This window comes from Leopardus geoffroyi, chromosome E1 (genome assembly GCF_018350155.1).
Source record: "Leopardus geoffroyi isolate Oge1 chromosome E1, O.geoffroyi_Oge1_pat1.0, whole genome shotgun sequence".
NCBI classification, from domain to species: Eukaryota; Metazoa; Chordata; class Mammalia; order Carnivora; family Felidae; genus Leopardus; species Leopardus geoffroyi.
The window spans coordinates 60390959-60407226 of NC_059330.1; the positions used below are offsets into that span (position 1 = coordinate 60390959).

Consider the following 16268-nt stretch of genomic DNA (forward strand, 5'->3'; position numbering starts at 1 on the left):
GGAGCCGGTGCTCTAGACCCCAAGACGGGCCTACCGCGCCCCCTCCCACTGCCCCGAATCCGGGGAAACTTGGGCACTTTGGGGACTCCGGTTCCTCACCCACAGTGAACCCTGGCCACTCGACATTAGTATGAAAGTGGTCACAGAAGCAGCGGCCACCACCCAGGAAAAAAGCATTCCTGCTGCCTTCCTGCCCCCGCCCGCCAGGAGACAAGCAGCACACACCCTGGCTCCTTTGGGGGAGTTTATTTCCCGGTCAGAAAAGGAGAAGCAGGTTCAGGCTCCTGGGCGTTCTAGGCCCCGTCCTGACAGGGATGGGGGGGCACGGGGAAGGTAGGGGAGGGGAGGCACAGGGGAGGGCTCCGACTGTGCGCGCTTGGTCCCATGGTTGTCCTGGCTGGGTGTGGGGAGGGCCTGCCGGGGACGGTGGCACCGAGCCTGGGGGCAGAGGTGGCAGGCCAGGGGGCCCAGAGGACGGCACATATGGAGGCAATAAATACTGACGGGCCAGGCACGCGACCCCGGGCCGGGAGGCCCGGGTGGGACACATAAGGCTCGGCCGCTGGCTCTGTCCGGCGAGGGCTGTCTGCTGGGGCCGTGGGCTCCAGCGCCGCCCACCGGGACAAAGAAGGCAGAGGCGTGAGGACACCCGGCCTCCCGGATGGGAACGGAGGCAACTTCAGTTTTGGCAATTTGGCTTTCCCAGAGCCCCTGGAGCCGTCCCCACAGCCCTGGCCGGGGGAGGGGGCCGGCTAGGCCCTGGCGGGCAGGGGAGCAGCAGCACATCCCACACACTTCCCGGGGCCACGGGGATCGCAGATGGGGCGGGGACCGGGGAGACCACATGCTCATGCAGACACGGGGGGGAGGGGGGGGGTTAGAGGTTAGTGACGGCCCCCACAGCACACGTTCCACATGTTAAGGCATCATGGTTAGACGGTTACTGACAGCGATGGATGAACTGACCGGGGACAGGTGAAAGCAGGAGGGTGGCCGGCCCCCAAGAGGCCTCCAATCATGCACCCCACCCCACCCCACCCCACCCCCGAAGAACAGGATTCAGGGCAACTGCCAAGGCCACGAGGTTCCCTTGGAAAAGCCGGGGCCTCGAGTCGGGTTAGGACGGGTGGGAGGGAACCTGAAGGGGTATGGAAAGGGAGGTGGAGGCCTGAGGTGCAGGCTCCCTCCCCTCTCTACCCCCCCAGCGCAGGCAGAAGCAGCAAGGCAAGGCCGCCGAGGAGGAGGCCGGGGCCCGCGGGCGGGTGGGGGGAGGGGGGGCAGGCCTGTCAGCACTTTGGTAGGGGGTTGGGATGGGGTGGGGGCAGTGGGGGTGGGGCACGTCAGACAGGTCCGTCCGTCTGTCTGTCCGAAGGCCCGCCCCCCGGGGCTCAGTCCTTCCAGTCCTTCTTGATGGTGAGGCTCCACTCCCACGACAGGTGGTCGGTCTTGTCGTCGTCTGTGAAGCGGGACTTGATGTTGTAGCTGCCTCGAGCCAGCATGCCCTTGGGCGCCTCCTCCATGGGCGTCAGAAACTCGTACTCCTCTGCCCGGGGCCCGTAGCTCCCCACCATGTAGTCGGTCTTGTCAACTGCGCGTAGGAAACGCACAGGTCACCAGTGCCGCCCGCCTCCACCTGAGGCCGGGGACGCACACCGCTTCCTTCCTCTCCCTGCTGATCCCCGCGCCCTGGGCGGCCACCTCCACCTGCCCCTTCCCACGGGCCAGCCAGGTGGCGCTCGCCTCACTCACTCTTGACGCCTTTCCTGTACGTGTGCTGGATGTACTTCATGCCGGACACGATCTCCCGGTTCACCTGCAGGGACACAACCCAAACACGGCTCGGTGGGGCTCTCCAGGCCCAACTCCTCCCAGCACCCCCCGCCCCCCAGCGTCTGCCTTACTCGGAAAGAAATTTTTATCCGGTACTCCACGCCCTCCTTCAGCACAAAGGACTGCTTCTTGAAGCTCTCCAGATCACCTGTGCCGAGGAAGAAGCTTGTACTGAAAGGCTCGGCTACAGGAAGCTGCTCTGACCTCACCATGTCCCCCGTCTGCAGCTGCAGGGCACCCCTTCCGCTCCCACCCTGACCCAGGTGGCCCCAGGTAGCCCCACCCAGGACCCAGGCCTCTCCAAAGTCAGAGTCCACAAACACTTCCTGGCTGCACTTCTCCGGCCCCCCACAAGAGGGCACCAGCATTCCAAAAGACTATTTTCAGCAGAGCCCGCAAGGTGCTGGGCGGCCTGGGCCGCAGAGGACCCCCGGATGCCACTCACCTGTCAGGTCCAGCTCCAGGGGGCCGGGGGCTGTGCTACACACCAGGGTCAGGCGGGTCACAACAACATTGGGGACGTTGGGGTCTGCGGAGTGAGAGCAGGTTAAAGCTCTACCCCGCTAGTGACTTGCAGGGTGGGGGAGGCAGCAGAAACCCCAAAGTGACAGGGGTCCCTCTCAGCACTGCCTCAGCCCACTTACCAGCAGACACAGCCACACGGCCCAACAGGGCCTCCTTGTACTTGCGCAGACTCTCATCATCCTTGTCCAGCTCCTGGATCTCCTGGATACTCTTCTGGGCGGGGGGCTTATAGTTGACCGAGTGCTCGTCCTCCTCGTTCTCGGCTGCAATCTGTGCTAGCTGCTCAGCTGTGGGCTCCTGCTCTGCCATGCTCGCTCACTCTAACCGGGTCTGGCACACCTGTGGGCAGGGACAGGGCTGTGGCAGCCTGAAGGGACCCACAGTGTCCACCTCTTCGGCCCCCCAGCGAGCCCCACAGCCGGCACGAGTTCGCTGTTGAAAACCCTCTGCAGGTAACCAGGCTCTGTACTTGGACCCCAGGGGATAGTTGCCTTCTGGAAGAAAGCAGCTCCTAGCAGAGCTTTGCAAAAGGCCCAGACACAGACTCCTAAGGCCCAGAGGGAACCACACTCCTTGCCCTGCCCACCTCGGGGACCTGCCGGGGTGGTCTGGACAGAGCATCCAGAACTAAGTGGGGCCTGGAGCCCGCTCCTCAGGGAGACCTGGCATACCTCCCCCACCCTGGGGGAAGAGACAGACCACCAGGCCCAATTGACAGGGCCCCGGCGGGGTCACTTCTAAAGTCCTGCTGTTCTTTTGGAGCTGCCTAGACCCTCTCCCCAAGGGACACCTCCTCCTGGGTCTCCCTGACCAAGCACACTCCTTCGGCCTTGTTCTAACAGTGAAGCAAGGCCTCACCCTGCAAACGCAGGGCTCTCCTGGAGCTCAGACGACCCGGCCAGCCTGAGTCCCACAGGTGGGTCCCAAAAGTCATGAGGAACCCTAACCATCGGCTAATGTTCTTTCCAACTGTGAGGGTTTGTGACCTGCCTATGCTTTCAGGACCCTCGTTCTGGATCCTGGCCCAGAAGAGCCGGGGACAGCGCTGTGAGACCAAGGAGCAGTGCATGAGGCTGGCTTCAGTTAGGGATCCCCATCGCACCCCGCTAGAATCTGAGAAGTAGCGGAAACCACTCAAGTCCTTCTGGGCGGTAAGGGAAGTGGGCCACAGCCCGGTCAGCACTAGACCTCAGGTTGCCCCAGAATGATCACCAACGCCTCTCCCCACGGGACCAGCCTAGCAGCCCGGAGCTGCCCGAGCAGATCTCACAAAGGGCCGCTGGGAACCCCGAGCCGGCCGGCCGGCCGCCACTGGTGGGGTGGGGCCCGCCCGCTTTTCCAGGCCTCACGGCCGCTTCCTCTTAAATTCCTCTAAAATGCTCACGCCCTAACGCCACCCAAGTGCGGCCGCGGGCGACAGGCTCCTCCGAGTGCGATGGCCGCGGCCCACACTTCCTTCCGCGGGGCCCTGCAATCTGGGCGGGCAGGCGCGCCGCGCAGGGTGGGGTGCTCGGAAACCGGGCAGGGGCGCGGTGCCCACGCTTCCCTGGCCGGGTGCCGGGCCCACCACCCCCGGGGAGGGGCCGCCGGGCCCGGGTCCAGCCGGCGCGCATCGGCGGGGAGGGGGCGCCGCGGGACTCGGGCGGCGGCCCCAAAGGAGGCCCGCACCGGCCCGCGCCCACCCCCGGCGGGCGGCGCGAACAAAGGCGCCGCACCCCCGGCCCCCGCGGCGCCCCCTCCCCAGCCCCGCCCCGCCCCGCCCGCCGCCGCCGCCGCCGCTCACCGGAGGCTCGACCGCGCCGCTCTCACGCTCCCTCCCGCACGGAATGACGAACGTCGCCGCCCCGCCCGCGCGCGCCCGGCCCGCCACTTCCGGGGTCACGCGACTTCCGCTCGCGCCGGGCGGCGGCGGAGGGCGCATGCGCGCGCGCGCGGGCTGCCGGGAGCGCGCCGCCACCATCTTGTGGAGGCGGCCTCGTGGGCGCGTCCCGCGAGGGCGGGGCCGCCTGGGGGCTTCGCGCCCTTCGCTGCCGCTGTTTTCCGGCCCGGGGCGGTCCTCGCGGCTCGGCCGCTCACCGTGGGCACGGGAGCAGCCTCCCGTGCGCCTTCCCCCGGCCCCCGTCCGTCGTGACATGTCCACGAGGTGCCGCGCGGGGGCGAGCCGGCGCTGTCGCCCCACCCCCGGCCGTGGACGCGCGCCCCGAGCCCCCGTGCCGCACGGCCGGCGCCGCGGGAGGGGGTTCGATTCGGAGGCTCCCGGCGTGCGCGGTCCGCCGCCCCGGACGGAAGCGGGCCGGTGTCCGAGGCTGGCCGCGCGCCGGGTCGAGGGACAGTTCGTAGCAGCGGGAAGGACCTCGTGAAGCGCGAGGCCTTCTCGCGGGGCCCGAGTCCCTGAAGGACCGCCCATCGGGGGCGCGCCCCCCGCCGTCGCCCCCTCCCGACCCGCGAGGCCAGGCGGGGAACCCACGCGCGGGGGGGGGGGGGGAGGGCGCGGTTTCGGCCGCGAACTTAATGCAAAACAGTAACCTTCGTTATCTTTTGGAGATTCTCTCCTATTTGAGGAACATTTGCGAATTTTGTGTAACTTAAGAGTCGCGCTGGCGGCTCCTTGTGCAGAGAGTTGAGCTGCCCCGAAGCAGAGCCTTCTGCGGCTCCCTGTCATTGGAGACCCAGGGTACCACAGACCACTGTCCCGCACTGCTGGGTGGCTGGGTGAGGAGAGCGCTGCCCTCGGGTCACCCAAGTGCTTAAAAACAAAAGCAGAAAACCCTAGTGTGGAAAATTCCAAACGTTCATCTTGTTAGCAATCCGTGTGAGGACGTGCCCTGGAATTTAGCAGCCGCACGCGCTTATTCCAGGGTTTCTGACGATCGGGGCGCGGCTGAGCAGGTGCTCTGGCCCCCGCCTGTCAGGAGGCTGCAGCCCAGCACGTGCTGCGACCAGGAGGCCCAGTTCCTCGTGGCTTGGGGAGTTAGTGCCCTGTCACCCGCAGCTCCCGGCTGTGCACAGGGCTGCTCCCGGGTGAGGCCTCGGAGACGGACAGATGGACAGAGAGAGAGCAGGGCAAGGGAGCCGGCAAGCGCTCCAGACGCAGCCGCGGCGTCTCTTAGAAGCAAGGTCACTTCTGCCCTATTCTGGTCACACGGGCCGCCCTAGTGCAGCGTGGGAGGGGGCCACCACACGCACCAAAGTGGAAGGACTCGGGTTGTGAACCCACTGGGCCCGCTGCCTGGCTTCAGTCGTTTTCAGCCGATGGCCTCTCTCGTTTCACCCGTGCCCTCCCCTCCTCCCCTCACATGCAGCCAATTTGAAGCGAACCTCAGAGGTTATTTCCACCATAAATATGTCAGCGCTTCTTGTGGTTTTGTTTTGAGAGAGAGCGTGAGCGAGGGGCAGAGAGAGAGGGAGAGAGAGAATCCCGAAGCAGGGCTTGGGCTCACCCGATGGGGGCCTTGAACTCACAAACTGTGAGACCGTGACCCCAACCAAAGGTGGATGCTTAACCGCCTTGAGCCCGGCGCCCTATTTCAGCACGTATTTACTTGGAAGGAAAAAGATCCTTGGTGGGGGCAAAGAGTAGCCGTGGTGCCACTGTTTCACCTGTCCCACGTCTCTGCTGCTGTGGACGGAACCACTCCAAAGCGAGCGGTTTGGAGCAGCGGTTTACAGTTCTCTGGGTTCAGCGGGCTGGGTGAGCTCAGCGGGAGCTCCGCTGCAGCGGCAGCCGGGTCGGGTCCATGCGGGGGCCAAACAAGGCCGGGCCGCCTAAGACAGAGCCACCGTGTAGTGCCCCGCCGAGGCTGCCGGCCGAGGCCGCTCCACACGACTCCTGTGGGATTTGGGCAGCCGGACCCCAAGAACCAATGTTCTGAAAGGCCCGCCCACGAGTCTTCGCGGGAACCCACTGGGAAGTGCCAGAACCAAACTTCTGCGGCCTTCCGCCGGTCAAGCCCGAGACTTGAGCCAGCCTAGGTTCAAGGGCAGGGAGTTAGACTCCATCTCTCTCAATGGGAAGAAAAGCAAAGAGCGCGTGGCCTCTGATCCAGCCACAGTGACCCCCATCCCCCTCTGCTAAGACACTGCCTCCCAGCACCCCCAAAAGTCTCATCCTACTCTGGCTTCAGCTCAGGGCACAGGTGAGAGGGCACAGGTGTGGTTTCTCTTCATCTGAAACCTGGGGCTCGCGACCCGGAAGACCTGCCCCCACAGCGCCCCACGAACCACCCATCTCGCCCTGACCTTCACAGTCCGCGAGTGTGAGATAAAATGGTGTCTGCTTTACGCTAAGTTCTGGGTAATCTCTCACAGAGCAGTTGGCGCCTGGAATACCAACCAGGAAAAGTTAACGACGGTCCTAAACAGAATTAAAGATCCGAACGGTATTTTCCTTGATTGCATCGTGAGTTCTTTCACGGTTTATTTGAACCTGAATCGAAGTTACGTGCGTTGCAGTTAGCGATACGTTAATGTCTCCGTCGGTAGAATCATCCTCTCTCTGCTCCATGTGGTGTCGTGTTGAAGGATCCCGGGGTCCCATACAGTGTCCCGTGGCTGAGACCCGGCTGGTGGCCCCACACCACCGCCCTGACCAGTCCCTGTCCTCCGCCCTTCCTGTGGGGTGCAGTTCAAACCTGTGGAAACCAGACCCCTTCAAATGTGATGTGGCGCATACTTCGCACCGTCACAAGGGAGCAGTGACACTATTTTGAACCTTTTATCAAGTTAGCAAAGAGAGGCGCCCGAGTGGCTCAGTCGGTCGAGTGTCCGACTCTTGACTTGACTCCGGTCATGATCTCGTGGTTCATGGCATCCAGCCCCGCATTGGGCTTTTGCTGACAACGTGGAGCATCCTTGGGATTCTCTCTCTCTCTCTCTCTCTCTCTCTCTCTCTCTCTCTCTCCCCACCTCCCTCAAGCTCGCTCTCGCACGCTCTCTCAAAATAAATGAACATTAAAAAAAAAAAAAGACAAATTAGCAAAGGACCTAAGGGATGTGAATACCCGGTATAACAGCCTGGCCATACCTGACCCGGGGGTGGCTGGTGGGGCTGGGAGCCTGCTGTGAAAATAAACCTTACAGGGGCGCCTGGGTGGCGCAGTTGGTTGAGCGTCCGACTTCAGCCAGGTCACGATCTCGCGGTCCGTGAGTTCGAGCCCCGCGTCGGGCTCTGGGCTGATGGCTCAGAGCCTGGAGCCTGTTTCCGATTCTGTGTCTCCCTCTCTCTCTGCCCCTCCCCCGTTCATGCTCTGTCTCTCTCTGTACCAAAAATAAATAAAAACGTTGAAAAAAAATTTTTTTTTAAAAAAAGAAAATAAACCTTACAGCTTAGCGTAACCTTCAGGTGGTTTGGCTCAGCAAACAACATTTTTTGTAATCTTAAAGTTTACTTATTTATTTCGAGAGAGAGCGTGCGTTCATTCAAGCACGAGCAGGGGAGGGGCAGAGAAAGAGGGAGAGAGAGAATCCTGAGCAGGCCCCGTGCCAGCAGCACCGAGTCTGACGCTGGGTTCAAACTCACGAACGAACCATGAGCTCATAACCTGAGCTGAGGTCAAGAGTCAGACACGTAGCTGACTGTGAGACACCCAGGCGCCCCAATCACATTGAAAAACCTACCCCGAGGAAATCACAGGGGGTGTGAGCAGAGGTTTGGGTACAAGACGGTTGGTTACTGCAGCATTTGTACGGCAGCAAACATTTCCGTAAAAGGGATCGAAAGACATGGTCCAGCTGCAGAAATGTCCCTGAATGGCCACGTGTCACAGGAATATCTATGTGGTAATTCATAAATACTAATACATAGTAATTAAAAAACCCTCTGAATTAAAACTTTTCATGATTTAAATAAAAATGGTTAATAGGGCCGCCTGGGTGGCGCAGTCGGTTAAGCGTCCGACTTCAGCCAGGTCACGATCTCGCGGTCCGTGGGTTCGAGCCCCGCGTCGGGCTCTGGGCTGATGGCTCAGAGCCTGGAGCCTGTTTCCGATTCTGTGTCTCCCTCTCTCTCTGCCCCTCCCCCATTCATGCTTTGTCTCTCTCTGTCCCAAAAATAAATAAACGTTGAAAAAAAAAAATTAAAAAAAAAATGTTTAATAACATAGAAAGGCAAACCAATTTTTACAGCTTTTTAAAAATGTTTATTTATTTTGAGAGAGAGAAGGAGGAGCAGAGAGAGAGAGAGAGAGAGAGAGAGAGAGAGAATCCCAAGCAGGTTCCACACTGTCAGCGCAGAGCCTGATATGGGGCTGGAACTCATGAGCCGTGAGATCATGACCTGAGCTGAAACCGAGAGTTGGTCACTCAACCGACTGAGCCACCCAGGTGCCCCTACAGCTTTTTTCCCCCAAATGTTTATTTATTTATTTTGAGAGAGAGAGAGAGCAGGAGAGGGACAGAGAGAGAGGGAGAGAGCGAATTCCAAGCAGGCTTAGCGGACATTGCAGACCCAACTCGGGGGCTCAAACTCACAAACCGTGAGACCACGACCTGAGCCGAAACCAAGAGCTGGTTGCCTAACGCGCCGAACCACCCAGGTGCCTTGTTTACAACTTTATCGAGGTATAATTGACAAAATCCGCTCATGGACAGTTTATCATTCAATTATTTTTTGGTAAATTTGTCGGGTTGAATAAACATCATTACAGACTTTACCTTGAGCTCTTTGTCACTGAGACAAAGTGCCCCCACCGTCACTCCCAGACCCTGGCACCTCTGTCCTGCTTCCTGTACCTATATATTTGCCTTTCCTGAACATTTCATGTCAGTGACATTATACAACGAATGGTCCTACGGTGTCCTGTGATCCCGCCTAGAGCGATGTTTGTACATTCCATCTAAGGCACAGGATGTGCATGTTGTCCTGTTTATTGTGTAAGTATACCACACACATTTGTCTGCATTCCTTGGTAATTGATGGACTTTTCACTTCCGTTTGTCTGTTATGAACATTTGCATTTATCTTTGTGGGAACGTATGTTCATTTCTCTTGGCTAGATTCCCAAGAGCGGAATCCCCCTGATTTCCAAGGTGGATGTACCATTTCACAATCCTGCCAGCAATACGAGAAGGTTCCACTCAGGCACACCCTTGACAATATGTGGCATTGTCTGTCTTCTTGATTAAAGCTGGGTGTGACGTGGTGTCTCCTTGTGGGTCTGCTTTGCAGCCCCTGATGAAGGGGCGTCTTGGTAAAACATCTACTCAAGTCTTTTGTCCATCTTTATTTTTTTTATTTTTTTTTTTTAACGTTTATTTATTTTTGAGACAGAGAGAGACAGAGCATGAACGGGGGAGGGGCAGAGAGAGAGGGAGACACAGAATCGGAAGCAGGCTCCAGGCTCTGAGCCATCAGCCCAGAGCCCGACCCGGGGCTCGAACTCCCGGACCGCGAGATCGTGACCTGGCTGAAGCCGGACGCTTAACCGACTGCGCCACCCAGGCGCCCCAGTCCATCTTTAAATTGCACTTTGGTATTCAGTTGTCACAGTACTTACACATTCTGGAGAGGAGTCTTTTCTCACGTGTACGATTTGCAAATATTGTCCGTGGCGTGACTTTCATTTTCTTTTCTTTTTTAATTTTTTTTAAAATGCTTTATTTTATTTTTGAGACAGCACGAGCAGGGGAGCGGCAGAAAGAGAGAGAGACACAGAATCCGAAGCAGGCTCCAAGGCTCTGAGCTGTCAGCACAGAGCCCGATGTGGGGCTTGGACCCGTGAACCGCGAGATCACGACCTGAGCTGAAGTTGGACAGGTGCTCGACCCGCTGAGCCACGCAGGCGCCCCGACTTGCATTTTCTTGATAGTGTCTTCTGAAGACAAAACCTTTTATTTTAATGAAGTCTAACGTCATTTGTTTTGTTTTGTGTTTTGTTTTTTGTTCTTGTTTTTGCTTTTTTTCGTGGCTCACGCTTTTTGTGTTGCGTCTCAGAACTCTTTGCCTGAGCCAAAATTGTAAAGATTTCCTCCTCTATTTTTTTTTTTTTTTTGGTAGTTTTAGAATTTCAGCTTCCATTTAGGCCTGTAATTCATTTAGAGTTTATTTTTGTGTGTGGCATCAGTTAAGAGTCAACGACCAATTGTTTTGTTTAGGGATATGTAATTGCTCCCGTACTTATCGAAAAGACTAATAATTTCCCCCATCAAAATGTCTTTGTTGGGGCGCCCGGCTGGGTCAGTCAAAGAGCATGTGACTCTTGATCTTGGGGTCTTGAGTTCGAGCCCCGCGTTGGGTTATATAAAAATGAATAGATACATAAATATATAAAGAACAAATAAACTTTAAAGTACATATGACACCCAGGGAATGCTCATCCCAACAAGTGCCCTCCTTAATGCCCATCCCCCATGTGGCCCCTCCCCCTCCCCCTCCCCCTCCCCCTAGCAGTCCTCAGTTTGTTCTCTGTATTTAAGAGTCTCTTATGGTTTGCCTCTCTCTCTGTTTGAATCTTATTATTCTTTCCCTTCCCTTCTGTTCATCTGTCATGTTTCTTAAATTCCACATATGAGTGAAATCGTATGATGCAGCATTTGTCTTTCTCTGACTTATTTTGCTTAGCATAAAACACTGTAGCCATCAGCATTATTCTTTTCAAAATTGTTTTGCCTGTACAAGGTCCTTAAAATGTCCATATAAATTTTTTTATTTTTAAAAATTTTTAATGTTTATTTATTTATTTTTTGAGAGAGAGACAGAGTGTGAGCAGGGGAGGGGCAGAGAGAGAGAGAGAGGGAGACGCAGAATCCGAAGCAGCTCCAGGCTCCGAGCTGTCAGCACAGAGCCCGACGCGGGGCTGGAACTCACGAGCTGCGAGATCATGACCTGAGCTGAAGTCGGACGCTCAACCGACTGAGCCACCCAGGCGTCCCATCTTTGTTCTTTTTTTATGGCCGAATAATATTCCGTTGTGTGGATACACCACATTCATCAATTGATGGACATTTGGGTTTGTCACATTTTGGCTATTATGGCTTGAACTCGCGGACCACGAGATTGTGACCTGAGCCGAAGTCGGACACTTAACCGACTGAGCCACCCAGGCGCCCCTACTTGAGGTTTCTTTTAAAGAATCCCAGCTAAGGGGTGCCTGGATGGCTCAGTCGGTTGAGCATCCAACTTCGGCTCAGGCCATGATCTCACGGTTCATGAGTTCGAGCCCCGCATTGGGCTCTGTGCTGACAGCTCGGAGCCCGGAACCTGCTTCCAATTCTGTGTCTCGCTCTCCCTCTGACCCGTGCCCTGCTCATACTCTGTCTCTCAAAAATGAATAAAGATTAAAAAAAAATTTTTTAAGAATTCTAGCTAAGAAATGCAGAAGTATTAGAAAGTCACCATTTTATGATGCCCAATAATACACGCCAAAAATAATCCTCAGAGGCTGCTGAAGCCATTGGATGAAAGGTTGACATGGCAACTGATGAGGGGTGGGCCAGCCTGACATCCAGGAGCCTACTGGACCTCACTACAGGTGGGACAAACAGAGGGTCCCCTGAGGGGAAGCGGTGGGAAGCCCACAGCCCTCTGAAGATCAGCTGGGGCACGCAGGACCAGCCCTGGAGGGCTCAGTCTGGCAAATCCAGAAGTGGCAATGGGAAATTCTCAACCACAAGCGTGTTGGTTTCCTCCGCACCTAAGCGCCACAAGCACAGAAAAGGAGACGAAAGTGACTTGACTGAGGTATAGTAAATACGCATTTGGTCTTTGTCCCCGGTTCCTGGCACAGAGCTCCCAAATCCCCTGGAGTTTCCTCAGTGATCGGAGCGGTTTTTGTAACAAGCCCCTTTCCACCGTCCCAGAGTCGACGTTGACGGGATGACTCTTAGGGGCCTCCGGATGGCTCCGGGGTGGGGGGCTGGTCACCAGAAAGTCCGAGCCATGTTCAGGGGACTGGGACTTTCGGCCCCACCCCACCCCAACCTCTGGGGAGGGGGGGAAGTCTGGAGATGGAGTTAATCATCAATGGCTAACGATTTAACCCATCCTGTCATTTAATGAAACCTCTATAAAAAGCCCCAAGTGACGGGGTTCAGCTTCTGGTTGGTGGGCACTGGGCGGAGCTGGGAGGGCACTGCACCCACAGGGGGCACGGACGCCCCAGCCCCCACCCCCACCGAGCCCTCTACGTCTCTTGCATCCGGCTGTTCCCGAGTCACAGCCTTTATAATAAACCGGTAACTGCAAATAAGGTGTTTTCCTGAGTCCTGCGAGTTGTTTTAGCCAGTAGCCAAACCTGAGGGGGGGTCATGGGAACCCATGTATTTGCAGTCTGCTGGCAAGAGCGTGGGCAGCCTGGGCACCCCTCCCGTGGCGTCTGGACTCCGGGCCCTCTTGTGGCACTGAGCCTGCAGGGTCTGGGCTGACTCCGGAGAGCATCAGAATTTACTTGAACCGTGGGATACCCGGGTGGTTTCGGACGGTCGGTGTAAGAAAAACATCACAGCAGCACGCTGTCCAAGTGCATGGTGTTGATTCCGTCTGGACCCTGACGTACGTAGACCAGCCTGAACAGGGTTTTGAGACCGGGAAAAGGTGAACATTCGGTATCTGATAATACTAAGAAGCACTGTTGATTTTGGTAGGTGTGTTACTGGTGGCGTTGTGTTGAAGATGAGTCCTTATCTTGGCAGGTGAAATGGAGAAGGCAGAGGCCCCCCAAAAATTAAAATTAAAAGTTAAAAAAGAAAAATAAAAAAAAAGAAACGTTAAGGGTGGGGAGGGCTTTTAAAAACTTCTATAAATAAAAAAAATTCCTAAGAAAACTAAACATTGGGAAATGCACAAGGACGTGAACAGGCAGTTGACAAAAGAAATAGGAGAATGTGCCCTTTTAGGGGCACTCGGTGGGTGAAGCGTGCAACTCTGTATCTCGGGGCTGTGAGTTGGAGCCCCACATTGGGTACAGAGATTATTTAAAAATAAAATCTTAAAGGGGCGCCTCGGTGGCTCGGTGAAGCGTCTGACTCCGGCTCAGGTCATGATCTCACGGTTCGTGGGTTCGAACCCCGCATCGGGCTCTGTGGTGACTGCTCGGAGCCTGGGACCTGCTTCGGATTCTGTGTCTCCCTCTCTCTCTGCCCCTCCCCTGTTCATGCTGTGTCTCTCTCTGTCTCAAAAATAAATAAACGTTAAAAAAATTTTTTTTAAATAAAAAAAATAAAAAAAAATAAAAAAAATAGTTATCAGCTATTTAACCCCTTCAAAATATAATTTGTATAGAAAAAAAAGATTAAATTTTGATTTTCTCCTTTCATTTTGCACATTCTTAGAAAATATTAGAGCCCAAGTAACCTCCAAAGATGGACATTGAATGTTTTTTTAAAATAACTTTTAGGGGTGCCTGGGTGGCTCAGTCGGTTAAGTGTCTGACTTCAGCTCGGGTCATGATTGCGCGATTCTGTGTCTCCCTCTCTGCCTGTGCCCTGCTCACACTCTGTCTCTCAAAAAGTGCGTAAATGTTAAAAAATATATTAAAAATAAATACATAAAATAACTTTTAAATTTTATTTAAATCCAAGTTAGCTAACATATAGTGTAATAATGACTTCAGGAGCAGAATTTGGAGATTCGTCAGTTACATACGACACCCAGTGCTCCTCCCAACAGTGCCCATCCCCCATTTAGCTCATCCCCCCACCCAACATCCCTCCAGCAACCCTCAGTTTGTTCTCCACATTTAAGAGTCGCTTATGGTTTGCCTCCCTCTCTGTTTTATTCTTATTTTTCCTTCCCTTCCCTTATGTTCATCTGTTTTGTGTCTTAAATTCCACATGAATGAAATCATATATTTATCTTTCTCTGACTGACTTATTTCGCTTACCACAATACACTCTAGTTCCATCGCTTTGTTGCAAATGACAAGATTTCATTCTTTTTGATCGTCGAGTAATATTCCATGGTGTATATATATATATACCACACTTTATCCATTCATCAGTCGATAGACATTTGGGTAGGTGTTTTTTTCTTAAGTATGAACACTCGGATGTTTATATATTTGACAAGAACACCAACATCAAAAAGAAATGGTGAGTTTATGAAATCATTAATGGTACTTTGAATGGCTTGTTAATGATGGATATGTGCATCAAAAAACCTGGTGCGCTCACGTTAACATGCTAAACATTTTCTAGTTTCTTTTCACAACTTGCATAGGTTACAGGAAGGTCGACCCTGCCTAGCGTAGGCTAAATGATCACAGACAAGTTGGTACGTTTAAACATTTTTTTATTGTTTATTCATTTTTTGAGAGCCAGATGGGAAAAGAGCTTGAGTGGGGGAGGGGCAGAGAGAGCGAGGGAGACACAGGATCCGAAACAGGCTCCGGGCCCCGAGCTGTCAGCACAGAGCCCGATGTGGGGCTCGAACCCACGAACTGGGAGATCATGACCTGAGCCGAAGTTGGATGCTCAACCGACTGAGTCACCCAGGCGCCCCACAGATTGATATGTTTTAAATTAACGAGTTGAGGGGTGCCTGGGTGGCTCAGTCAGCTGAGTGTTGACTCTTGATCTCAGCTCAGGTCTTGAGCTCAGGGTTGTGAGATCAAGTCCCATGTCGGGCTCCACGCTGTGTAGCCTACTTAAGAAAAATGAAATAATAATTCATTAATGAGTTTATTTCTCGGTACTCTGAAGGTTTTATTTCTGCATTAAGATCTTTAATGACATATAACTTATTGCTATTTCCCCCCAATGCTCAGTTGGTCTCAGAGTGAGTCATTAATAACAGTGAATTACTGTAAGTCAGATAAACAGTTATGAACATTACACAAACGTGTATGATTCCATAGCAACTAATATATGTAAAATGCCAAAAAAAAAAAAGTCAACCAGGATACGTGGGGTAGCCACAGTGGGACAGCAACGGTAACAAATGAACCTAACTGTAGTACAAATTACACCAAAGGGGCAGAGAAGGAAAGGACTCGCCTGAGCGACTCTGGAAGCTGGCACTTTCACTGGATACTCTATGGCTCAACACGGAAATAACAGAACTCAACACCGTCCCCTAGCGAGGAAATGTGTCTCGTGGGGGTGGGGTATGGAGCAGCAGTTCTGAAACTAAGGTAGAGGACGGGCATCATATAAGCAAACAATGAGCGGGTCCCCCCTCATCACAGAAAGAAGTTACAGGAAGGAAAGGGGAGGCAGGGCTGTTGGTGCTGGGTTGGAATCAGAGGCATCGGTAAAACTCACGGTTTTCTACCACGTATTTACGCAGCTAGCTAGATAGGGAGAAGACAGTAGGTGTGTGTGCACGAACTCATATGTACATCTCCTAGCCCCGTGCTGGGAAGGCCGAGGGGCACCAAGAGCCCGGAGGCAATGGGCACACCCAGCACCCAGATCTTGGTTGCTAAATACCCGTCTCCGTGAAAGTTGCCGGTCAGGCTGAGCCTGGAGCCCCTCCTGGTGTCAGAAAGTCAGAAAAAGCTGAGGCAATGACATGGGATGTCAGAGGGCACGGGAGGGACCGTAATAGGCTCCTGAGGGCCGAAGCTAAAACAGTCCGAGCAACAAAATAGCAGCTACCAGTTTATGACTCACAGAATCAAATAAATATCCACGAGTCCATCCTGATATAAATAGCTGAATAAATGGGTGGAAAGGGACTTGTCTTTCTTAGAAAAGGATCCCGATTATTGTTGAAGGAATGAGGAGAATATAAAAACTCACCGTCAAACAGCACGGCGATCATGTTTGCACAACTGGGCACAATTGGGCAGAACTTTGAGAAACGGGTATTCGCTTAATCCCCAAATGTCTCCCTCAGTGGGGTGCCTGGGTGGCTCAGTTGGTTAGGGATCTGACTCTTGGTTTCTGCTCAGGTCATGATCTCACAGTTCATGAGTTCGAGCCCCGCATCGGGCTCCGCACTGACAGCACAGAACCTGCCTGGGATTCTCTCTCTCTGC

General features: G+C 54.5%; 1 protein-coding gene across 2 annotated transcripts; it reads right to left on the reverse strand.

Annotated features, from left to right (window-relative positions):
• Positions 1-231: 231 nt before the first annotated feature.
• ARHGDIA (Rho GDP dissociation inhibitor alpha) lies at positions 232-4246 on the reverse strand. 2 transcript variants are annotated; one of them, XM_045489885.1, is made up of 6 exons: positions 4139-4246; positions 2475-2694; positions 2276-2359; positions 1902-1978; positions 1750-1813; positions 232-1588 (listed from the first exon to the last, which is right to left on the reverse strand). In XM_045489885.1, the coding sequence occupies exons 2-6, from the start codon at positions 2662-2664 to the stop codon at positions 1389-1391; spliced, it is 615 nt and encodes a 204-aa protein (XP_045345841.1). In that variant the 5' UTR covers positions 2665-2694; positions 4139-4246; the 3' UTR covers positions 232-1388. The 2 variants fall into 2 exon arrangements, with proteins under 2 accessions (XP_045345841.1, XP_045345842.1); XM_045489886.1 differs by lacking the exon at positions 4139-4246 and adding an exon at positions 3214-3497.
• Between the last annotated feature and the right edge of the window lie 12022 nt (positions 4247-16268).

What these genes read in the sequence shown, in the direction of transcription:
- ARHGDIA (XM_045489885.1), bottom strand. Translation starts at nt 2,664, where the DNA reads ATGGCAGAGCAGGAGCCCACAGCTGAGCAGCTAGCACAGATTGCAGCC. An exon ending in CCTGGAGCTGGACCTGACAG is followed by an intron (nt 1,979 to 2,275) that starts GTGAGTGGCATC and finishes TCCTCGGCACAG; the next exon opens with GTGATCTGGAGAGCTTCAAG. An exon ending in GGATAAAAATTTCTTTCCGA is followed by an intron (nt 1,814 to 1,901) that starts GTAAGGCAGACG and finishes GTGTCCCTGCAG; the next exon opens with GTGAACCGGGAGATCGTGTC.